Here is a 26,477-nt window from a genome sequence, read left to right as displayed (position 1 = left end):
CTCTCTGTTAGCCACATTCTGTAGTGATGACCTGATGCTCTGTGAAGTCTCTGAAGAAGGCAAGAGGGCATGAAAGAAATGGATACAGATTCATTCAGTTTAGTGTACTTTAGTCTCATTTCTGTCACTACAAAGAAGGAAGTAGATTTCTGTGAATCACTCATGCTGTGGTCAGATTTTCATTTCTGTAATAAATACCCGGGGTAGAAATGTACTTTTAATCACCAATCTTTGTGACTGGAAGCCCAAGTGGCAACACCTCGTCCTTGAAAGGCTGAATCACCCATGGATTGAATACACATTTTTCTGCGCATGTGTGTCCTCCCCTGGTCCTCATGAAGCCACCATACCTTTAGTAATGACAGTTCCTGACAAATGACACCTAATCTACTAATCTATTCATTTCTTAGAAGCCTCGCTCAAAAACAAAAACAAAAACCAAAAAAGCAATAGTCACACTGGATTTCTACTTTCAATCTCACAGTATAAGACCTTGGGTCCTGGATCCCTACGTGACCTCAGAGTAAGTAGGACAACTACATTCAAGTCAAAGCCACACAAACAGTTGTCCCATCGTAAAGGTGTTGGCCTTGAGTGCTCAGTGTTTAAAGGGTGACTAATGTGGCCAGGTGGCACAAGCCTTTAATCTTAATGCTTCAAATGGGACACAAACAGACCTCTGTGAGCTCTAAGGGCTATATAATGAAACCCCATTTCAAAAAAAAATTATCATTGATTTAGGCCAAAAAGAAGACTGTACATCTGTGGGAAGGAAAGGAGAGAGGAAAGGAAAATGGCATTGAGAGCTTCTGGGGCAGGGAGGAGCCTTCATTATTACTTTCAGGGGAAAAGCTATTCCATGCAGAATGCCTTTTACTAAAATCTAAGCAGCATTGCAAATTTAGGGTCTAGCCTTCTTAAAAGTCAGTTTCTTTCTTACGTGAAGAGGAGGGAGTTCCCTGTCTCCTTGAGTTCAACAAGGAGATGTTATCCTTATATATCGCCAAAAGCAACTAAAGCTTAGAGAAGGAAAGGACTGAGCTGGAGTGTGGCTGCGGCTACCTGAGGGTTGCATTCTGGGCATACCTGTTGCTCATGGGCATTGTCCCTTCATCTTGTTCCACGAGGACCTTCAGCTTAGCCAGACCTTAGCCACGGTTTGAAAAGCTCCTAATGAGAGATAAACTAATTCAAATGCAGCAGGGCTCTCAAACTAAATTACAATTTCATTAATCACAACAGTGCCACATCTTTTGACAAAAGATGATACTGATGTGGCTCAGGTTACATTGTCCATTGAAACTGTAAATAAGTTTGGCGTGTTGATCCCTCCTCAGACTCTACAAACCATGGGAAGACAGAATATAGCCAGCAACTATTTTCTTTACTATTTAACATCACATTTCTCAATAATGTGTTCATCAGGAGATTTTGTAAACAGTGCTCATTTAGCATTGTAAGGATCATTTTTAATATCAAAACTGGAAATATATAATGCATAAGTAAAGCCAGTGGTGACTACTAACCAGCCCGGACTGATGACAGTCTGAGGAGGCCCCTTCAGTAGCCGCACAAATGTAGCATGTAAACATGCCTGGGAAGTAGAGGGGACCCCAACCTCATGGCAGCACGTGAACTAAACTGGCAATTGCCAACACTTCTGAGCACTGTTCACTTGACCTAGAAAGAATCTACAGAGAAAACCGACTCCACATTTCCCTGCAAGGAGCCCCAGCACAAAATCACAGACAGGATGATTTGCCTGTAGATACCAATTTGAACACATTTATGGATTTTTCTCTTCCATCCACCTTCTTTAATTAAAATAATTTCAACCATTCGAAAGACATATGTCTGCTCTTGCTTCAATTTCAGAAGTTGTTTCTTTAAAAAGATAGTCTGCCTTTTTGAAATTGTCAAAGGAGCCTCCATACCCACAGATTAGGAATAAATTACTTGTGCAATTTTTCTATATGAAAAACCAGACATTATCTGATAGACTTCAAACACTTATTTTATGGTTTTCCTTTTGTAGGAATTTTAAATTGTAACTATCCCTCACTGTCCTCAAAGGGCTGGTCCCAGGACTGTCTGTAGAAACTTAAGTCTGTACACTTTCAAGTACATTATGCAAATAGCATAGTATTAGCATACTGGCTATGCATTTTTCTCAGGTATATTTTAAGTCAACTCAGTATTACTTATCATAAGTAATACAATATAAAGGATGTAGAAATGGTTGTTTCATTACTTAGGAAGGTAATGATAATGGAAAAAAATCTTACAGCTGCAATATTTCCTTTTGAGTACTCGTGGTATGTGATTGGTTGGCCTGAAAATATGGAGAACTGACTATCAACGTCATCTGCACCCCTGAAGAAGCAGGCAATATTCTTAAGCTTTCAGGGTGAAATGTCCCCCCTCAGACTCACAGTTTAAACACTTGACCCCTCGTTGGTGGCACTGTTTGCGGAGGCTGTAGAGAAGCAGCAGCTCCCAATCTTTCTGATATTAGCTGTGACCCCTTAATTCCACGTGCTGTGGTGCCCCCCAAACCATAAGATTATTGTTGTTGCTACTTCGCCACGGTAATTTTACTACTGCTATGAATCATAATCTAAGTATCTTAGGCAACCCTTATGAAAGGGTTGTTTGACACCCCCCCCCAAAAAAGGGCCAGTACCCAAAAGCTGAGAACCACTGCTGACCTTTAGTGTGTAGAGGCTCTCCGGAGGAGGGTGAACTTGAGGTTTTGTAGCCCTTCCATGGCTCTGCTCTGCTCTCTGCTTTGTGCCTGATGGTGGCATACAACCCATTCTATTTCATGCTGCTGAAGCCTCGAGTCCTGTCTTTCCCGACAGGAATGACTGTAACACTAAGCATGAGCAGACTAAAATTTTCTTCCCTTACATAGCTAGCCACCAGATATTTGGTTACAGCAACAAGAATATCATTAATACAAGCCGTCCTTTGGTGACTGGTAACTAGCTGCAGCAAGCTGAGCAGACCTATGGGGGCAGACGTCTCCAGAGTGGAAATCTCAGACAGCCACTCCCATGATCCAGGCTTTTAGCTACATATAAGGATCATACCAGCCTTGCCAAACTCAAGTGATGCTGATGATGAAGATTTGAGGCAGAATATTTTACACACAGGATTATTGTGGTACCTTTATTGGTCATGATGGCACAGTTGTTCAGAACGTGGGCACAGCTGCTTTCTATCGGATCTTCACCACCACATGCATTACACGGTGCATGACCACATACAAACCAGACTGATGAAGCTGGAAACAAAAGCTCTTGGAGTAATCTGAAACTTCAGTCAGAATAGAGATGAGTGAAAGTTATTGACTAAGCTCTAAAAGGATCATATTGATAAGCTGAGAGAGGGAACCCATCTGGAGAGAAAAAGGGAGCCATGGAGGAGAGAGAGAGAGAGAGAGAGAGAGAGAGAGAGAGAGAGAGAGAGAGAGAGAGAGAGAGAGAGAATATGAGAATTATTATGGGCTAGGAGTCCTGGCTTCATCAGAGGTAGATTCATGCCTCTTATGTGAAGTGTTCACAACACTTAGGGCAGAAGGATGCACACTGTGCTACGGATGTCAGTGCCCCTGCAGACCATCTTATCTCATTGCAGTAGGGTAGAGCCTGGCTCCAACTTGATCCAAAATGGACCTTTGGACAGACTTTTAAATCCTGCCAAATTTCCAGTGTTGAGACACAAAGCCTTGGAGTGGAAGTATTCTACCTAGGCCGTCAATGACAGCTTCCCTACAAGGTTTATAGTAACAGCAAATGAGAGGCTGTGAGCCCCGCCCCCTTTCTCCCCATCCCCACCCATCTTTCCTCTCTCACTTCCTCTGCATTTATTAATCATTTTTGCCACATGATAATTTAGTTTAAGGGCATTGAACTCTAAGATGGTGACACACAATAAAGACAACCTCTGATCCCCACTGAGATCTTGCTTTCAAGCTTATGCCAAGCAAGTCCAGCTAGCTGGAAAGGGGTCTCTGAAAGCACTGCTTAATTAAACTGATCTGCTGCCGCAGTACAGGTTTATTTCATGAATATTAAAAGACCGACTCAGTGAACGAGTTTATGATATGAATCTGGGGCTGGCAAAATTATAAAAACTGAGGTCCCCAGCGAAGACGTAATAAATAGGACTCATTTCTAGGAGAGTGAACTGCTGCCTCTCTCAGAGGATTTAGAGTTTTCGGCTATGTAGTTAGCATCTATGGCCCTATTAAAAGCTGTTATTTTCCCCTAATTTGTGCCATTTAGAACTGATTTTCATTTAACTTTCCCACGGCTCATTTCTCCACTGCAGAACATTTTCGTATGATTCCCTGATAAAGTCCACGCACTAGCACATTTCATTATAAAGCTATAATAATAAAACCAGCAAACAGCAATACACAGTGGCCAGAATGAAGAGATGGCAGAGAGAAATCAGAACCTATAGCATTAATCTTCTTCTTGCCTACTGTGGATGTTTTGTTTGTGCTCAGGAGGCAGAGGCATGAGTTTGAGGCCAGCCTGATCTACAAAGCAAGTTGAGGGTAGCCAAGGTTACACAGAGAACCCCTGTCTCAAACAAACAAACAAACAAACAAACAAACAAAATAGAGAATCCTCCTTCACTCCATATTTTATGAAATAAGACCTCCCAAAATGTATGCTTTCCCTGCCTCCTACCACAGATTGCTAATAAATATAGTCTCTCTTCTCTTCTCTTCCCTTCTCTTCTCTTCTCTTCTCTCCAGGAAACACATGCACAGGTCTGGCTTTATTTAGGATCAAAAGCAAATACATGTATGTAGAGTATAAATCATGGAGGGTGAGGGTTAGTATATTTTCTCAGCATTATTTAAGGTACAAATTATACAGATTGTTAATACACCCAAAGTGAAAAAATATTAAGATGCTGAGAGAAAAAAAGACAACCACAGACAGGGTAGAGGTGAGAATATTCTTGTGGGTTTGCTCCCCAGTCATGCACACGACAGCACTAACCACCATGCTGGGCTGGTGTGTATGGACCTTGAGAGGATTGTCTATGGAGACTAAGGTGTTAAATTTTCTGGGCTTTAAGGGGAGGGCAGACATTCGTCAGCTAGAATTAACAGCATGGACAGGTTTAAAAATAGAGACTATGGTCTAGGAATGTTGCTCACCAGTACAGTCCTGCTCAGCATAAGCAAGGCTGTGGGTTTAATTTCCAGTGCTAAAAATAGACAAAACTGGAATGTACATATGGAGAAGTGAAAATGCCAAGTAACTCCACGTGGCTGGCTTTGAAGAGGTTCTGGGTTTTTACACTCCCAGACAAGACGATGGCACATCATCTTCCTACACAGGTCCTCTCTGAGCCTTGCAGCAGTTTGTCACTGTGGCTTGCTTCTCGGATCACTGGAGAGTAAAGGGATAAAAGACAGAAAGCCAGTGATGACGAGGCAGGTCCATGCAGCTGAGCACTTTCTCATTTCCCGTCTAATCTTGGAGCTTTACATGGCAGGGAGTGTGGTGTAGACATGCGAGATTTTCACAGTATTGCCAGCTTAAGAAAACTGAGTGCATTCCCCCAAAAGGGTTTTCCACCTATTTTCTGTCCAGCTTGTTCATGAAGTACAGAAAAAATAGCTTTTTAAATGATTTTTTATCTATTTCTTAGTTGCTTGAAGGAGTTTGTCATGGGTGGCATATGAAAGTGTTTATGAAAATACATATTCATGTGTATTAAAGAATTAGACAGATAACATGTATATTCAGTGAGAGCCATAGATTTATGGTTGTTAGCTGAGTTCCTATCTGATAGAATTCTTGCCTTTCCATTTGGAGAGATTCTTCTCTTCCCTCTACTGTCCTCTGGGAATAGCAGCAGACGTTTCTCAGCTGTAAGTAGCTGCCCCCTTATTCTACTATAGCAAGGGTTCCAACCATGCCACCCCATTCTTGTCAGCACCCACAGCATGAAGGTGTTGTATTTTATTACTTGACTCTTCTCTTTCCACACATCCATCTCCCCTCTGTCTTCCTTCCCCCTTTGATTGTGCCCATACACTTCCTTCACCTTGGGTTCACTCTCGTCCTGGTGTGCCCTATGTGCCAGGACTAAATAGAACGCTATGGTTCAAGATCGTCCCTGACATTGTGATTCCTAAGAACTGGTGTCTCCAGTCACTGGCTCACATGTGACTTCCGTGAGCACGCCAGCAGAGCTCCAATCCTGCTCTGATTGTTCCGTTGCTCGGTGCTTTTCCTTGCACGTGATGGGAACTTATAGGTGGTGCCTCCGTTCAGATAGCTCTGCTTAGTCTCCTTCTTCAGTTTTATGGAATTAGAAAGGAAGTTGTGGAAAGAAACTGATATTTAATACTTGTTTAAAAAGAAAAGCTTAATTATATCTTTGATAAGAGACCAGGTCCCTCCTCTTCACTGTCAGTACTGGGATCATCGCTATAAGCCAGAGGGTTTTATTTTCCCAATGCCTCTTACACTACAAGGGTCCCGTGTCTGTGATGACCAGCAATGGATGCCCAAGGCCACCTCAAATAAACGTGGGGTACCTGTGACGTACAGTGGCACATTCAGGAAAGCCTTACCATAAGCAAATGAGAGGGAAAAGAAGGAGAGCTCAATGTCTTCACTGTTTTATTTTTTAATCATAAAATTATAGATGTCCCTAGTAAGCATATCAAATGAGTAATGTTTTGGTAGGGGTTTATCTTGTGTTGTGTGTGTGTATGCTTATGTTTGTGAACATATTCTCGTTTTAGCTATGCTGTAAAACCATGCAACAAATAACTACATCCCTATGAAGCCACATGCTAAGGAAGCCAAATGATTGCCTATTAGCATTAATCACTTGGAGGCAAAAAAAAAAAAAAATAGAAAGACAGACAGAAAGAAAGAAAGAAAGAAAGAAAGAAAGAAAGAAAGAAAGAGATTTCCTGTGTAAATAATTCTACTTTTCTTATGCATTCTAAAAGCCCCTCATATTCAAGAGTAAATTTGCCTTGCATGTTTTTGTTTCAATTGACATGTTAAAGTACATCTGGGGATACAGTATACCATCTAATTGAGAACTGGCACCTAATACAGATGAGCCAGCGTTTTGAGGAAATGAAATGATAATGGGATTCGTGCTCCTGGCAGGGGCATGGCTGTCCTTTGTCCTTGTCTGTGAAGGCACACTATCTGACTTCAGCTGATTTCCCTCTATGCTTCTTCAGGCAGCTCACTAAATTCAGAGAAGCCTTTGAGGGTCTTCCTCTGGGGGTATGTAATTTGGCTAATGGCAACAGTGCCATTTCTCAGGTTCTGTTCGGCAGGCATTACTAAAGGATTGTCAATGACTTGGACCATTCTATATAATATTATTTTCTTTCTTTCCTGTTCTTGACAGGTTCATGAGGCAGTCCCATGCTACAGTGAGTGTGATCAATATTCCTGGGTTGTGGAACACTGGTCCCCATGCAAAATCAACAACGAGCTGAGATCCCCACGTTGTGGAAGAGGAACACAATCCAGGAGAATCAGGTGTGTGCCCCTGAGGTGGTGGAGCGTGTGTGCTCTTTGTAGAAAACGCTGTCCAGACACGTGATGACATTTAGCTCTAGACACTGATGTTCAGTGAGATCTATTAATAACAGTTATAATTCTTTTTTTTTAAATACATTTTTATTAATTTATACATATTACATCTCAGTTGTTAGCCCATCCCATGACATAATAAGCATATCTAAAAAATAATAATAGATGCTGGGTCAGTCACTCTGAGGAAGCTTGTCAAAGGATTTTGTCCTAAACGTTAAGCCCTGGAACCAAATAACATCTTATGTTAGACTTTGCCGAGTTGGCACATTTGGAAATAACTTGTAACCAAAGAATTGCCTTCCCAACATGGCATAATAGTAATATACATGTTATCATTTGGACAAGCAAAAACCAAAATACGGATGCACAGTTAGCAGTGTGTAAAATAAGAACAAAGATTAGTGTCGTCAATTACCCACATGAATAGCATAGGGCATTAATTATTCAGATGTAAAAAAAACTCCATTAGAAAAGGATAGATAATGCCTGATTCAGATAGCTGTCTGTTGAGGTAACTCTTAGCTGGGAGTCTAGGTATGTCCAAGGAATATCCTATTTACTTGTGTTGCTTGTGATCCTTAAGAAGCTTAATCATTCAGTAAATCGCCCCATAATGGCCACCTTAGCAGTTCCAATGCCTCAAAGTCTCAGAAAGGCATGGCAAAAACATCAGCTGAGAGAAGAATTATAAAGACGGTTTTCAGTAGCCCAAACAAAAAGCTAGCAGTGAACTTAACCCCCCTTTCTTTGTGTCCACTGCTGTTCCACGGACTCCTTGGCTCAAAAAGAAGAAACAGACATTTGAGGCCATGCTGGGCTGTGTGAGGCCCTCTCTATAATGCAAAATAAAGGAGAGAAGGACACAGATATATGCAGAGGAAAGACCACAGGCACAAAGGAAAAAAGCTATCTGCCAGCAACTTGTTCTCATATCTCTAGGTGTTAGAACGAGGAGAAAACACATCTGTATGGCCTGTGCTACTTTCTCACAGTGGTTTTCTCTTTGGTACGGTGACCCTAGCTGACCAACACACATTCACTGTAATGTCACATTCAAATACGTGAAGCAAATCTTCCCGGCACCTTGAACTACAAATTATTATTGACCTTAATGTGAGATAGCTACAACAAATGATACATTATCTGTTCTGCTGCTTACAACCTCAGTGCTAGAATACCAATCCACGGTTCATTCATGACTGTGATGATTCTTAGTTCAAGCCGTAGTTACAGTTATTTGCTTCCTGTGTCCCAGACATTGTTTGAGGTCTAGGAAATAAAATAGTGAACAAGCAATATCTGTTTCCTCAATGAAAAGTAAAACTCACAAAATTTAAATACATAAATTAATTTATAATGAGATGGCTTCACTTTGAAATGCCAAGAATAAAATTGAAGTGGGTTTGGGAGGTCCCATTTCAGAGAGGTTGGTCAACAAGGTAAAATTTGGTCAGGAACCTGAATAAAATAAGTGACGTGCCTGGATGTGAAGGAGCAATGTGTGACAGATACTTCCTGGCTTGATGGGAGAATAACCAGGTATCCCACATTGCTGGTGTTGGTGTGAAAATCATGTTGTGTTCTGAAAGAAGGCAAAGGCAGGATGTTATTTTAACTTCAGCATGAAGACAGAAAGCTGTAGAAGTTTTGGGGTAGAGATGACGTACCACTTATAACTTGTCAAAAAGAACCTACCCTGGGTGGTAAAGAAAAGATTCTAAAGGGTACAGAGTTTGGGTACAAATATGCAATCTTGAGGCCATTGCTGAATTCCAGGTGAGAGCGACTGTCAGTTGAATTTGGTTTAATAAAATGAAGATGGTAAGAATGTCAAATTTAGAATAAGTTCCAAAGCTACAGAACATAGGATATGATGATTGAATGACCAGAGAATGGGAAAGAAAGAAATGCGGAGACGACTGTTAACTGGCTGATCAACAAGAGTAATGGTGATGCCATTTGTTGAGTTGGGAAATGTGAGAATCAGGCTTGACAGGAAAACAAGTTAGCTTTCAAACACGTTAAATTTGAGATATGATACTAGCTTTCCAACTGAGCTATTATAGGTTTATGTTCAGAGGAGAGATTAAGGTTATAAATTTCACTGCCATTAGCTTATAAATTCAGTATATGTTCATAATGTTTTGAGCCCTTGGTAACTCCAACATTTATAAGCTAGAAAGATTCAAAGACAATATTTCTAAAAATGAGGCTGAGAAATATCCAGGGGAGCAAGAAGAAAACAAAGGGAATAAGAACTCAATCAGAGTTGGTTTTGGTTTTTTGGTTTTTTGGTTTTTTTGTTTTTTTCAAAAAAGGAAGGTGCAAGAATCAATTGTCTCAACTGCCACTGGGTTCCCCAAGATAAGCGCTGACCTCAGACCTTGGCAGTGGGGAGTCTCTGAATGATTCGATGTGAGGGCTATCTGCAGTGACAATGGAAGCACAGCTAGAGCGGTTCAAGATGTAATAGTGGAGGGGAGAAAAGGCAGGAAGTGTTGACAGCAAACAAAGAAATTGCCTAAAAGCAGTTTTGCAGCATTTGAGTGAAGTGAGTGATTGTTGAAGGGAAGTTGGGCAAGGAAATTGATGACATGGATATATAACGGATTACCGCACTTCACTGGGGAACACCTTCAATTTCAGTCTTTTTAAGTCTTTTACGTGTGGACTGCTCAGAATCCCCCAAAACGCTTCTTCTCCAATCATGAATCAAGTAGATAATTCTAATAGCCAGTATTCTTGGTGTGCATTGGAAGAATTCTAGTGTGGCAAAGAGGACGGCAGCCCCCAATGATGTTTGCATTCCAATTCCTAGATTCTGGTGTGTGTTTCATAAAAAAAAAAAAAAAAAAAAAAAAAAGGAATTGCAGGCATGGCTGAGGTAAAGACCTTGCAACGAGACAACAATTCTGCGCTGTCTGGGTGGGCACGGTTTGTTCACAAGAGACTTTAAAATAGTAGAGGAACGAGAAAAGAGAAAGACGGGGCAGCAGATGGAAGATATGAAAAGTGTGAGGACCCTGTCTTGAAGATGGAGGAAAGTGCCAGGCAAAGAATGCGAGTGGTTGCATTTCTGTCAACCCTTGCATCTACACTCAGGCTCCAGAAAACCTATGTTGAGTATCTGTGCTGCATGGGTATAAGAAAATAACCTCCCACTGATTAAGCCACTAAGTTAGTGATGATGTCATTTTCAGTCGGTACTACTGGAATTCCTGTTGACATATAAAGTCTTTTAGTGTGCCAAGGATTCTCTAATCCGTGGCCATTGGATACCTTCTCTAGATATTAAGCCTCGAGTTGCTTGCAGAGAGAAGAGGGACAAATCCCCACATGGTGTGCCTTGCAGGAGGGCATCTGAGGGTCTATATACCTCTTACACACGTTCTCAGAGCCATCTAGTGTTTTACCCATCTTCACCGCAACACATATCCCCAAATACTTGATACTACAAATTCTAGAATTTTCCATCAGAGGTTTCTGTAATGTAAATGTAGTTATTTTCATTAATGTTTCTTAAAGCCTTACTACTCAATGTGAGTCATCTGATCTGTTGCAAAGATCTGGTACCCATGTTCCTAGTAGTTGGGAGACATAGCTTCCCTCACCCCACAGTTTGTTCACCAGGGTCTGTAAGCGTGGGGAGGCGAGAAGAGGAAGATGTGATTCTTCTAATCATCACCATTCATTATACTTTGGTGGCAAATGCCTTTATTACTGGCTTTGTGGAGTATTGGAAGTGAGCAGAAATCAATGCCTGCATCCGCTGGCTATCACCATCCAGAAGACTTACGTCTCTTTCTCAGTGAAACAAAGAAATGTCAGATTAGTTTGTGCAGTCGAGAAAGAAAGCACTTCCTGGCTTTTTTCAGTTTGTCCCAGGAAAGAGGCTGAAGCTACTCTATGGACCAGCCTTCTCCTACTGACTCCTAACTCAGAAGAAATGAAAACTAGCGATGATGCTGTGCCTGGCCTTACTCTTCCTGTTGACCCACCACACTCTGTTACTCTTCTGTATACAATGGTTAAATTTTCATTACTTCACTCATATAGCTTGTTTTAATTTTCCACCCCATTTCCTGAAGTTTCTGTTTTAATGTTTTAAAAGGAACTCTTAGGGTGAAAGATAGCATAATTAGGGCAGGGGGCAGGCATCACGTGCCATGGGATATTGCTCTTAAGATGGATGCAGTGAACACCCTGATATCTGGCATTATTAGCCTAGCAAATGCCGTGTGTCAAGCTGGTCTCTAGCAGCCCTGAAGTCACAATCTTCATGCCATAGACTCCTAAGACCTGAGTTATTAAGTGTGTACCACTGTCTAGATATTGCTGCCATGTTTATCTTCATTTTTATTGTCATCACTAGAACAAAACACTCACAAACACAGTGACTGTCTAATTTTCTTATGGTTTTGTACCTCAATAACCAGTTAGGGCAGTGATGCCATAGTAAGCCCTCAAAATTATTTATTAAATAAGACCAGGTGCTATGTTTATAATTTTTAATATTTAAGAGGTAAAGCCAGGAGTATTAGAGATTCAAAGGGCACCCTGGAGTACATTAGACCTTGATTCAAAAATTGACTAAATCAATAAGTATTGACAATAAATAATTTCTGACATCTAGCAAAAGAGCCCGGTGGATAACACATTCTTTAACTTTTGGAGGGAGAGAAAATTAAAATATATTTCTGAGATACAAATAGAAATAAATGACCACGTAACTGTGGCTGGGCAAGTTTTCCTAAAGCAGTGTTCTTCTAGAACCAAACCCAAAGTCAGAAGCAAAATATTTCTGGTATTACCTATGCCCTATTAGCCACCAACCACTCCTTTAAGGTTAACCTCTAGTCTGATCTCACAAATTAGTATTGCTCTGCATTAAACATCTATATGAAAGAATCATCATAGAGCATAGACACTTTGTGTGTGACAACCTTTAATAGCATATCTGCGCCTCCCATGTCCTTTTGCATGCCAATACTCCAAGCATTATCACCCTTTGTTGGATTCAGTGGAATTTAGCACAGTGGGCGCAACTGTTATTTAATATTGAACAGTCGGACTATTTCTAGCTGGGTTTTGTATGAAGGCTGCCACCATAAGTACATTTCCAGCTTGTGGTTGGTTCGTTGTGAATTGTGCACATTTCTTCTTAAATGCCAGATTATGTGGGGTAGAAACACCCGTCCTGTTTTGTTTTCAGTGCTTTCCAACCAACAATGCAAGGTGATTTACAGACATTTCTGCCAAATCTTGATACTGTCCAGGTATTCTGGGTATAACACTGATTTAGATATGATGAACTTTTCATCGTGTGTAACCAGAACTCGATGACAGATGTCGTTATGTGTGTTTTATCTCAAAGCTGATGTAGAGGCTTGGTTGGCCATGCGGGTGTAATGGATAGCCTTGGGTGTTGTGGGAAATGGCAGTGTCTACACATCATCCTTTGATTGTCACAGCTGCCTCCCACAAAGCCATGTAAAATGCAAAGCTTGTAATAATGACTGATTACTTTCACATTATTTTCCTATCCCCTACAATATGCGGAGGAAATGCTGAGATGGTTTGGGAACTTTGAGACACAGAAACTATGAAGGTTCTGGCTGAAATAAAGTCATCTATTCAGTATTTACAGAAGGAAACTTTCAAGATTTGTAAAAATGGAAGGAATATTCACTTAGCTCTGAACTTGGGTACACTCTAGGCCCCTGGAGAGTGGGCACTGCACAGGACAGACACTACCAGAAACATTCATTTTACTTGTCATTTCAATAGGTACTCACTGAATAAGGAAGATCAAGTTGCTGGTTTGCTTTTCCTGGTTTCTCTGCTCATCCTAATTGAAATGTATCTATCTTTATCACCAACACTGCCTAACAGGTGTGTGAATACTGCAGACAGTGAAGGCGGGGCAGTGAACAGGAGCCTGTGCAACCAGGAAGATGCTCCCCTAGAAACCCAGGCCTGCTCTCTTCTGTGTCCCAGTGAGTGTGTCATGTCTGAGTGGGGAACATGGAGCAAATGCCCACAGGTAATTTCTTTTGTTGATCCCTGAATCTCCCAGTGTTTCCTTCTACTTTCTTCTCTATAAATTTACAGAATGACTTTTCTAGGCTCTCCTCTAGTGACATGGAAAAAATATTTTGCAAGAACCCACCCATAACTTGAAGAGAATGAAAGAAATTGTAAATGTGAATGAGCTGTTTAAAATACTGTTGCCTCTTCCAAAACACTTATGTTGAGATTGTGACCACGGAAAATAGCCTGTAACGATCACACTGTGAGTCCACTGTGCACTGTTTTTTAATGAGTCTTCTCCAGCACCAAATGACTCTCACTATAATGTCTTGGTTCTGTTCCATTTTCATCCTGGAAGTGTCAGTTTCCTTCTAAGAGTTCAACCCCACTATGCAATGCTGCTTCTATTCGTGACTCTCTATTTGCCTTTTGCTGTTTTCCTAACGATGACACATTCTTTTTCCTATGTCCCTGCTTCTTCCAGAGCTGACAAAAAAAATTAAGATGAACCATTTGCCTTATTTTTCCTCTTTTAGAAAAATGGAAATGTAATAGCAAAATGGAAATTATTAAATAGCATAATCAAAATGGTATTTCCAGATGGTAAATTTTGATGTTTTAAACTTGTATTTCTGCTTGAAGATAGGGAAAGAAAAATAAAGGATGAATTCCAAATAATGTGACGAAATAAATTGGATGCATTAAGTTACGCTGTTTTAAACTGCCCTACTGTGGAGTGTGGAACAATTAGAGAAACCGTGCTGTTGCAATTGAAAGTATCTTTGAAACAAGTTAATAACTCACATTTGTATGTACTAATTATTGATTCCTTACTAATGACTGCTGCCTTTATGTGAGTTCCACTATGTACTATCTTTATTTGTTGAGTGGTTCCGAAGGCAGTACTGTACCAAGGTGACCCACCAGGAGAGCACTCCACGGTAACGCTACGCGTCACCAGTTCAGCATCATCTGTGTATGGACCATTTAACTACACTGAAAGTTAAGATCTGGGGCCACTTAGAGGCAGGCACAGGCAAGGGATGTTAACTTTAGTTGCTTCATTACTCTGTCTGCTTAGGTACTTCTTAGTAGTAGGTGACTGTTCCGCTGGGAGCTGGGACAAAGTTCTCAAGTTAATAAGTGCTGATCTCACAAGAATCTTCTCTGTCTGAGGAAGCCAGAGGTTTGGGGCTTGTATCATTTGACTCCCCTAATTTTGGGAGACTTGAGGTCTAGCTGGACTGAACACTGTTCTTTCTTTGAAATGTAGTGTTTACTTTAACAGCAACATGTTTTAACTATCTGCATAGCTTTACCGTGACTGGATACATGCCCTGACATTAAGATGTACACTGACATGGTCTTTATTAATCTACATGTGGAAGAATAAGCAGCCTGAAGGAGTTTAAGTACATCCGTGGTTATGGCCTTCCTCACTTGTTCTAACTCACTCACAGAAGGTGCCAGTAAGTCCTAAGTTTGCTATGGAAGTCTTGTTCTCAGGTGAAAGCATTTGGTGATTGGGATAACTTATTTGTTGCAGGAACAGTTCTGATTGTGTTCTGGCATGATGGCCATCTGCTTTTGCTTCCTTGGGAGGCCTATTTGTCTTTAAGGTTTTCCAGTGTAACCGTTCTGTATTTCAGAAGTTTAGAAAAAGTAGAGATGGAGAAAATACTTTAACCTCCATTCATGCACCTTCAAGATGATACAGACAATTGCTCGCATGTCAGTGTGAAATGAGAAGGCTGTTCCTTTAAAAGCTTGTGCAGCATTACTTAGTGATAGTAATAGTAGCCTTGACAATAATAACTCTGAGCAGTCTCATGGAGGCATCGCTGTGATGGATGGATGGATGAAACACTGTTTCGTAACAACAGAGTTAAGGTGCCAGGTCCTTGTCAGTGCCCTGACCACTGGGGCCATGTCTTCTCTCATCCACCATGCTAATCTCACTGTAAATAGAGACTTTGAGTGGGAATGGTAATGAGGACTTACAGCTGATTACTTGCCTATATCTAAGTATATTGCACAGTTGTATCAAGTTGTGAGATCTTTGCATAATGCCCCAGCATCCTCAGAGCTAATCAGTGCTGATGATGGAGATGAGCGTTGCAAAGACAGGAAGCTGGATCATTGTGCCTAAAGTTTAATTAGCATTTTGATCCACATTTCCTGAGGAAGAGGAAGCATTATTTCATAATTATCCCCTGTACCGTGTGTTGATTTAACAGGTCTGTTCACTGTTATCTTGCCAAATTCTCCTTTAATAGTCAGTGTGATATACATAACTGAAACTAATTTCTTATTCTTCTTTCTTTTTCTATTCCACCAACATATAAATGACCTTCATATGTCTTCAAGTGTGATGGTGACATGGTGATTAAACTTCTAGGCTACAGGGTCCTTGTCAGGACACAAGGACAATGGCAACTATTGTTCCAGGGTATTCAGGCTGGAAATGACATGTAGAAGGTGAGGGTATTTGTACTATCAAGTTGATAGGAGAGAGGGGAGAAAAGGAGCCTCTAGTTGACCCTGTGTATCGATTGCAGTGTGGGTGGGAAGCCAGAGCCCTGCAGCAGGATATTTTTGAGCTCTGTAGGAAACATCTATTCTTCTACACAGGCAAGTTCCTATTCAATCTTACAAAAATAAAAAGACATTCTTTTCCTGAAATATGATTTTTTTTTTGTTTTATTTCATCAAAATCCCCCAAATAAGACACTGGATAGAGAATGACTGGGCTACCGATGACCTTGCTCACTGCAAAACAGTTAGAAGAACAAGGCAACGTGTTAGAAATGGTAGGGAGGGCACTGGGAAAGTGGTGAGGGCGAGAGCTGGAGACTAACAGTGAGGCGAGGAAAGCCAAGTCAGTCCAAGGCAGAAACTGAAAGAAATGAGGGCTCTCATGATTTACTATTTCATATGCATGGGCGATGGTTGGTTCCCATGACACATGTATGTCATGTATTCTTTATTCCCACTCACTCGCTTTGTGGACCTTTAATATGAAAGGGTGCCGGCGCAATCGTGGTTGCTCCTAGAAGAGGTTTCCCAACAGTGCTGACCCCTTGAAATGTACATTGGTCTCACCACTTGCCTCTCTATTGTTTCCTTTTTAAAACATTTGTATTTCTTGATATTAAATATAATTACATTTTCTCCTTTTCCCTTGCAAGCCCCAACCCTTTACACACACACACACACACACACACACACACACACACACACACACATATACACACACACACACACACACACACACACACATATATATAAGGAGTCTGCTCACTCCTTATGTTTGTATATGATCTCAGGGCTAGCTACTTGATACTAGATACTGTTGGACAAGCAGTTTGTGTGCTCTTCCCTACAGAAGAAACATTTTTTCCTGTCATCGTTTTTAGTTAGCTGTAGTCCTTTGTCTGAGATTGAGAACTCATGAGATTATCCCCATTCTGTGTGATTGTATCTGCCAGTGTCATCCTTCTTCAGGTCTTATTTAGGCAGGCGTACCAGTGAGACTTCAGGGGTGTAGCCTCTGACGTTTCTAGGACACGAAATCTCACAGCAAACTTGCCATTCCTCTGGCTATTGAAAATCTCTCCACTCACTCCTCCATAATGTCTCTGAGACTTAGGTACCAGTTAGTATCAGTTGGGGCTGGTCACCACCACACAGTCACTTGTTCCCTATGTTTTGATCCATTGTGGTTTTCTGTAATGGTCTGCATCTGTTGCCATGAGACATTTATTTGATGGGGGAGAGAGGTATTTTATGTGCGTATAACCATATGCATATTTGAATTCATATAGTCAAGCAAATGCTTGTGGTATACTTAGACTTTATTTATTACATATTTTCCCCTTTAGCTAGTGCATTTCTCTTGTTTCCCCTGATCCTATATCCCTCTCGGGTAGTCTTAGAATCCCATATTCTTCAAACTGGTTTACAAATTTCTTTATTCGTCTGTCTTACATATTTGAAACTATCCGGGTGATGATTTATTTACACTACCAGTCTCTGCTGAAGTTTTCCATGGGGGTGATACAGATTTTCTATTTAGGGCTGCCCTTGGAGGTTTGCCAACAGAATCGCTTAAGAAATAAATATTGACATGAGAAAGCAAAGATCTTGCCGGTGAATATCAACCTGAATCATTTTCTACAGAAGCAAGACTGAGAACTTCGGTGAGAAATTATGGCTTAGGCTCAAAAACCTGAGTGAAGTTTAACAGATCCCCTCTGGCAGGTACAAGAGCAGGGCTGGATGCAGGCAGGGAGGATGATGTCTCCTCCCCTCAGCCAGAGGGAACCGGATGCTCACTGAAGACTAGTTCAGAACACTCAGAATCAAACACTGACATCAGGGTATTGTCACAGGGACAACCTCTGATGAATCACGAGGGGAGGTTTGCAAATAACCTGCACTGGGCTGAAGTGTAATCTGGAATTGGAACTTGGTCACTGACTTGATCCTGTGCACAATGCGCCCCCTTTCCACCCTTCCCCTCTTTGCCTAACCCTGCATAAGTGCATCAACTTCCAGTGCAAGCCAGGGCAGAACGTGGCTGCTGTTCCTCCAGGCCGACTCTGCTTAGAAGACACAGAGAAATGGATGCCTATTTTCTGAGAATCGATCCATTTCTTTTGTATTCACAGTGCTCTGGCCTGACTTGGGGGATGTCTGTGAGCCAGGAGGTTTTATGAGAGATGGATGCCACTTAGCAGTACTTTTGCAAGCTGGGTTTCAGGAAGCACTTTGCCCCAGTGTCTAGTGCTACAACCACTTTTTTTAGCCGCCCCCACCCCAACCTTCTTTAACAAGAGATGTTGCTCTCTGGAGTACAAGTAGAGTGACCAAGGTCCTTGGGCTACCCAAGATTTTTCTTTTGAATCTCAGCTAGAGGAGGATGGTGATTTCCCATCATCTCAACTGTGAATCTGGGTATTTCTAAACCGATACTGGTGCTTGGCCAAAGACAACAGTTCATCACTCTGGGTTGTGGAGGTGTGTTTTACCCCAGCACTCTCAGGTTTAATATTCTTTTAGGGCCAGCCTTGTTTCCAGAGCTACGTGGGAAGAGCGTTCTTGCTGAGCAGCAGAAATCTTACTCACTTCATGCATTGGAGCAGAAAAACAAGAGCCCAATAAAAAAACATTTATAGCAACTTCTCATTTGAAATTTGATATGGCTGTTATGATTCTCCTTAATATAGTCTCATCTCTTTGATTCTCAATATTATTAACTTGGAGTACAGACATGGGGTATATATTCTGAAATTTATATCTCTTTCTTCCCCTCTCTCCACCACCTATTTGCTGACTGTCCATTTATCTATCTATCTATCTAATCTATCCATCCATCTCTCCAGACAGCAAGTATAGTATAGATTTTAGATTTTCTTGAATGAGTACTTAGCATGAACTTCAAAGATGATTTGCATATACATATGCAAACCAATATATTTTATGCTATTTTACAAGGATGTGTGTGTGTGTGTGTGTGTGTGTGTGTGTGTGTGTGTTTAAAAGACAGTCGCTTCTACAAAGTGAGTATAGCACAGCCAGGGCTACACAGAGAAACCCTGTCTTGGAAAAAAAAAGTCCCTTCATCAAGAATGCATTGCATTTTAAAATAGAACATTTGGTTTTGTGAAAATTTTTTCTATCTGCATTACGTAATCAAAATGAAGCACTTTTGTGATGTATTTCTGTACATGAGTTGGTTTACTTTCTTCTTTGAGGAACTGATGCTATAAATTTGGCACCTTAGTTCTATATAATGAACTGCATTTTTGCATGCTTGAGACCGTGAATGGACCTGGGAGAATGTGGTGATTCTCTGGGAGCACAGCAGCTTTGTCTAGGGATGGGGATCACTTTCTCACTTGCTCTCAAGCTGATCAGTATACACAAGACTGGAATCTCTTTCTGAGTTCATTATGCAGAGTTATTTCTGATACAGGTTTTTAAAAATCCCCTTGAAAAAGCGCATTCCCTCTCTCTCTCTCTCTCTCTCTCTCTCTCTCTCTCTCTCTCTCTCTCTCTCTCTCTGTGTGTGTGTGTGTGTGTGTGTGTGTGTGTGTAGATTTCACCTTTCCTATTGCCTCACTAAATTTTTCTCCTCATTTCTCATACCTATGTCATTTTGTCAGGAGTTAGTTTTAGTGATTTAATCTATACTGATGCTAATTTTTAAATTCTTGTTTTCTAATATGTTAAGTTCTTTCTTATATTCATGCCACTTCCCTTGGGTTGCAATGTGTACATTTTCTAACTAGCATGTTTTGTAGTGACGAGACCTGTAGAGGTTATTAATCCACCTGTGAGCATGGCAGCCTAGCTGGAGGAGTCAGGGATGACTCCGACACTTGGTGCTCCCACAGTCACTACTGTCACAAAGCCCTCAAAGATATAAGTATCCTTTCCTGAACAGATTTACAAAATTGAGGTCAGCTTTTAAATTTCAAAAAATTTCTAATTGCTTAAGCATTAATTTAGTAATTTTGGTTTGCTCTTATATATATATATATATATATATATATATATATATATATATATATATATACATACATATATATATACACATACATATATATGTATGATATATATAAGCAATGGCTGCTTGACTCAAATTTGATAAGATTGCAATTTTTGGCCAACATCATATGTTTTTATGAGGGTACATTTATATTGACATTTTCAGCTCCATTTATTATATTTTTCAATATGCTTGAGTCATTATTTGCCATTAGCAAATTGAAAAGCTATAGATGGCAGCCATCTACTAGGGATGCCATGGCAGTTATATTTCAATCACATCTTTCCTGCTATTATGATAGGTCACCCCTATACGATATACCATGCTCTTTAACACAATGAAGTTCACAAAAGCTGGCCTCTGTAATATTCAGTTGATAGCTTGTACATCAGAACTTCCTCCTTGGACTTGTTTGATAAATAGTGTCACTTTCTTTTCTTTTACTGTTTATGTTTTTTTCTGTATCTTCACTTTTTTTTTTTTTTTTTTTTTTTTTGGTCTGCCTTTCTTTTAAGGAAATGGTATTGTGTTTTTGGCTGGTTAAATACAGTAATGATTCTCTTCATTCTCATAAAAACATATAATATATATTCTGCACACATACTTCTCTGCATACAAATGTGAGAGAATTTGAATTAGGAACAAAATCATGAATTATGAATTAATGCCACAATGTACTTTGTTTCCCTTTTCTGTCAAACTTCCTATCTTTATGAATGTAACCTGTATTTAGGGACATAGACGGTTATATTTTCACCTTCTGTTTCACATAATAATTCATATTTACAGATCTGCTTATAAAATATTCATCCGTTGTCCACTTTTAGACTATTTTTGCTCGAAGGGGTGTGCTATTCTTTATCATGCACCTTGTACTTATGAAAACCCACCCTGAGCACGCGGGAATGAGCCCTTGAATATGTTTACCTGGCTGTGACAAATTCCAAGTTCAAACGCTTTAGTGTATTTGAAGACCATGACTTTTAATTTTGAATTCACAGCTCACACGGTGGGATGCATTTTTATCCAACTACATTTTTTTCTGTTACTGAGTATGCTAAGGTCTATAGTTTTATGTACATATTTTGTTTCTAATCTTAGGAAATTTAAAGCTTTTTAAAATTTTTATATTTATCTTATTAACTATCAAACACATAGAAATGTGAGTCAACTTCTGCTCACTACATCTTTGATGTGACTTTTCAGTTTACGCACATAGTTTTCTTCCAAAGGTTGTTATCATTCTTACTTCTACACCCAAAAAATTTACCTGCTTTGAACTTCTGTTACTTCATGTTCCCTTTATGTTGATTTTATTAGTTAACACTGTATCTTGCTGCTTATATTTAAAGAATCACACAGTCCTTTAATGTTCTGTTCTTTTGGCTTAGCATAGTGTTTATGAGATTTACAAGTGTTGTTGGAAGGTCCATAGATTGCCCTTCTGCTGCTTGAGTGAGAAACGTAGTAGCATTCCTTCCTGTGTATGTTGTTAAAAGGCAACTGTATCATTTCTAGCTTGGGGGCATGGCCACACAGTGGTCACTGTGAGTATATTGTAAGAATTCAAAGCTGTGCAGTCATTACTCATAAGCCCATATTTAGAGAGTAGGATAGCTTGCCACAAAGGGTAGGTACAACTTTATTATTAGAAATCTTCAAACAGTATTAAATAAGCTATATTTTAAAAGTGATTATTGAGCAATTTATTTTTAATAACCCAATTTTCATTGATTAAAGAAATTTTGCCACATTGTGAGTGTAAATGCTATATCGGATAATGTGTACTGTTAAAAATTCCCAGGCTTTTGCATCTCTTACTTTCTATACTATGTTTCATTTTTCTTTATTAGACAATATTAGTTTTATCATTGCCAAATGTACTGTTTTTCTTTATACTGAATATAAAATTTATCTGAAGTAGTATTTTCCTAATCCAAGGCCATGAAAACATGACTCTATATTTCTGTAATTTTTGTAGGATGAGCTTTAACATTTAGATCTGTATTTTAGGTCATGATGTATTCATTTTTGTTCAGCTTGTGTGTGTGTGTGTGTGTGTGTGTGTGTGTGTGTGTGTGTGTGTACCCACACATGTCTCTGTGTGTGTGTGTGTGTGTGTGTGTGTGTGTGTGTGTGTGTGTGTGTGCAAATGCATGTGTGTCCATCTGGTTAAGTTCTTCCAAGAGTAGATCCTGAGCTAACAATACACTGCAAATTATTTGTAAAGGAAATATTCACAGTGCCCAGAAGAAACACGGACCAAGGTAAATGAGGAGAAAATGGAAGAACTAAAAAAAAAAGAATCACAATTTCAGATGAAGCCAAGATGGTCCTAGATCCTGCCAGGAGGACCATCAATACGCTACAGAAATCTGCCTTCTGGGGGTAAAGTCAGCTCTGTCTCATACAGCACTTGATTGGTCCTGGTGGTACCTGCATGGCTGGTAAATCTATTAGGCACTTTCAAATCTATTTGAAAGTGTAGGATGAGTTCCTATGGCAGTCACTGGAGAGACTTGGGCACAGGTCAGCAGCAATAAGTCAGGCAGAGAGGCACAAAAGATCCTCAAATCTGAAAGCATCCCAGGCCGCTGGCGAGGCTCCAAGCTTATCTTCTATAGGCTCATTACTCCCCATTATCAAGCAGCCATTTTCTCTAGCACCATTTGACAGGATCTTCCGATTACATTGTTGCTTTCAGGGACCATCAACTGAGTACTTACAAACGGTCTGTTCCTAATCCACTGACTGATTACTCATCTGTGCACACACTAATATGGCACTCCCTTAATTACTGGAGACTTAGAACATCTCAAAAGCCAATAATAGGAATTATCTATTTTTATTTAATTCTTCAAGTATATCATAACTATTATATCTGCATTTCAAAGAAATTTTATAGTTAAATTGGTATTATCTTACAGTAAATTTATTGCATTTTAACAGATAATACATAGTGTCTCTAGATCAATGTGGACAGGACTAGTCTTATAAATAGCTACTAAAGTCCTGAACATGGTGTGGAACACCATTGCCAAGGTCTTTTAGCAATGCTTTGTGGCTTTCACCACAAAGGTCATGTATCTCTTAATTTATTACTGTGTTTGCATGTCTTTAATATTGCTGCAGGTGAAATTGTATTGCTATTTTCATTTTCTCTTTGTTGCCTCATTTTGTACAGGCATTCAATTAATTTTAAAACACTAACCTTATATCTGACTGCGGTGCTAGATTTACTAATGCAAAAATCATTCTTTCTGTGGGAACATCTTTCCAGTGTTTGAGATAGACTCATTCCTTTGTGATATTTCATAACGCTAACATGCACGTGGCCTTGAAAGCCAAACCCTCATGCTGGGCATGGGTGGCGCACGCCTTTAATCCCAGCACTCGGGAGGCAGAGGCAGGCGGATAGCTGTGAGTTCGAGGCCAGCCTGGTCTACAAAGCGAGTCTAGGACAGCCAAGGCTACATAGAGAAACGCTGTCTCGAAAAAAAAAAAAAGAAAGAAAGAAAGAAAGCCAAACCCTCTCAACATGGCAAACTGTAGTTGGAAAACACATGAAAATTATTCATCTTCATTGTATTTCCATCTTTCAAAGTCTCCCCATTCTCCCTGTATCTTCCCACAGGTAGTAATGCCAGAACACCTTGACCTGATGTCCACATTTTTAGCATATAGACAACTAGGTAAACATCCTAGGCACCAAGAGATAAATATTTTCCCAAAGGGGCTGGAATAGGAAGACACGCATACAAAAATAATTCTGAGTTTCCTGCAATTGAATTGTCCTCTTTATACAATTCTTAGCTAACTTCTGTTGAGGGTCAAACTTCTTCAATTATCAGTCTTGGAAAGCTCAATTCCACATTTACCATGTTGGTCCTGAATGCTCAGAAATACTCAACATCATTTTGAATAAAAGGTGAACTAGTTTTTAATGATTTGAGTTGTTTTGGGAATATTTTAGGGAACTTATATATTGTTTTGTACTTTTGAGGTATTTATTACATTACTTGCTCATCCCTAAATAAGAGAGATGGCTCAGCAGGTTACAACACAATAGTAAACAGCGAATCCCTTCTCTAATCTAGCCAATGGACAGGACATTCTCCACAGTTATGTGGAGAACAGCGACTGACTCTGACATGAACTCTGGTGCCCCATATTTGACCACCTCCCCTTGGTGGGGAGGCCTGGTGGCACTCAAAGAAAGAATAAGCAGGCTACCAAGATGAGACTTGATAGCCTATTACCATATAGTGGGGGAAAAGGTGCCTCTTGGTCATAGACCTAGGGGAGGGAAATAAGGTGAAAGCAGGAGGGAGAGAAGAATGGGAGGATACAAGTGATGGAATAACAATTAAGTCATAATCTGAATAAATTAATAAAATTAAAATTAAAAATTTTTTAAAAGAAAAAGAAAAGAATAAAATATTCTAAGTCAGATAGACCAAAAGATGCCTGAAAAAAAAGCCATCTTTTGCTTTACAAAGATAGAGAACACACAGAAAAATCACCATAGGCAAAGGGCTTGACACCAGTAGCGCGCCCCAGAGGCAGGCTAGGATTGCCACACCTGGGTAGGGTACAGTTCTTAATAAGCAACAGCAATCACTTATGCTGGTGCAAATAACAAAGGCGTTGAATGGTATATTAAAGAATTATTTTCATGTTGTCATTATAAAGATGTTTCATGTGTTTTGAAATCATTGGTAAGCTCTGTCAAAATTTCTATTAAAGGTTTTCAATTAGACTTCATTTGGATAGCTCCTGAAATGAAAATGTTATAATCATGGTTAAGCATACTCTGATCAAATATCAAGCAATTATATCTGTGGCTCAGCTTAAGTTTATCATACACTGAAGTAAAATGACTTTAATAAAGTTAACCAGTGCACAAATTGAATTAACGCAGGATGGGTGCTAGGAGTCCCTAATGTAAATATGTGAACACTTTTTCTTTTTTCATAGGAATTCTGTAGTGCAGGCTAGCCTAGAATTTAGTATATAGACTAGGCTGGCCTCATAGTCAGGGAATCCTATTTCAACTTCTTTTTTATTTAATTAATATATTCAGATTACAACTCAATTGTTATCCCATCACTTGTATCCTCCTATTCCTCCCTCCCTCCTGCTTTCACCCTATTCCCCCAACCAGGTCTATGATCGAGGGGACCTCCTCCCCACTATATGATCACAGGCTATCAAGTCTCATCTTGGTAGCCTGTTTATTCTTTCTTTGAGTGCCACCAGGCCTCCCCACCAAGGGGAGGTGGTCAAATATGGGGCACCAGAGTTCATGTCAGAGTCAGTCCCTGCTCTCCACATAACTGTGGAGAATGTCCTGTCCATTGGCTAGATCAGAGTAGGGGTTTGATGTTTAGTACTTGTATTGTCCTTGGTTAGTGCAATAGTTAGAGCAAACCACCCTGGGCCCTGATCCACCCATCATAATGTTCTTGTAGTTTTTAGGGCCCTATGGATCCTTCTATTTCCCTATCTCCTATATTTCTCTCTCCTAGCATCCCAAGGGGATGTCCTCACATCTATCCCAATCTCCTGGTAAGTGAAGACTTTCATTGGACATGCTTTTGGGGCTAGTGCCCAATTTTAAGTGAGTATATACCATATGAGTCTTTCTGCTTCTGGGTTAACTCACTCAGTATGATCACTTTTAGTCTCTTCCGTTTGTCCACAAATTTCGGGATTTCCATGTTTTTAGTAGCTGAGTAGTATTCTATAGTGTAAATATACCACCGTTTCTTTATCCATTCTTCTACTGAGGGAACCTTAGGCTGTTTCCATGTTCTGGCTATTATGAATAAGGGCTGCTATGAACATGGTTGAGCATATGTTCCTGTTGTGTGGTGGAGCATCTTCTGGGTATATTCCAAGGAGTGGAATAGCTAGGTCTTGAGGAAGCCCTATTCTCAGTCTTCTGAGAAAGTGCCAGATAGATTTCCAAAGTGGTTGTACAAGTTTGCATTCCCACCAGCAATGAAGAAGTGTTCCTCTTTCTCCACATCCTCACCAGCTTTCAACTTTTTGAATGCTGTAGTTATAGGAGCAAGCCGTTATCCCTGCCTTATTTTTCTTTCCCCTCTTCTCCAGCCCCCTCCCTTCTCTTCACTAACCTTCTCCTTTCTTCATTCTCAGGGTTCTGAGTACTGGGGTCCAATGGCAGAGAATTGCTCAGCATTATTTCTCTTTTGTTACTGTGCATGTCAAGCTAATTTCAAAGATTTCTCATGAGATAATGAAGCAGTACTGCTTTGCAGTAACTG

At 40.1% G+C, this 26,477-nt stretch overlaps 1 protein-coding gene across 5 annotated transcripts in view; it reads left to right on the top strand.

Annotated features, from left to right (window-relative positions):
- The window catches only part of THSD7B (thrombospondin type 1 domain containing 7B), an 837,579-nt gene that overhangs the window by 742,592 nt on the left and 68,510 nt on the right, over window positions 1-26,477 (top strand). For all 5 annotated transcript variants that reach the window (XM_084778453.1, XM_084778450.1, XM_084778452.1 and 2 more), the window contains 2 exons: window positions 7,414-7,547; window positions 13,497-13,647. In XM_084778453.1, coding sequence (XP_084634579.1) covers window positions 7,414-7,547; window positions 13,497-13,647 — 285 coding nt within the window. The remainder of the gene's footprint in view (window positions 1-7,413; window positions 7,548-13,496; window positions 13,648-26,477) is intronic.

This window comes from Acomys minous, assembly GCF_964271855.1.
Source record: "Acomys minous genome assembly, chromosome: 1".
Classification (NCBI taxonomy): Eukaryota; Metazoa; Chordata; class Mammalia; order Rodentia; family Muridae; genus Acomys; species Acomys minous.
This window is presented reverse-complemented; position numbering and strand designations above follow the sequence as displayed.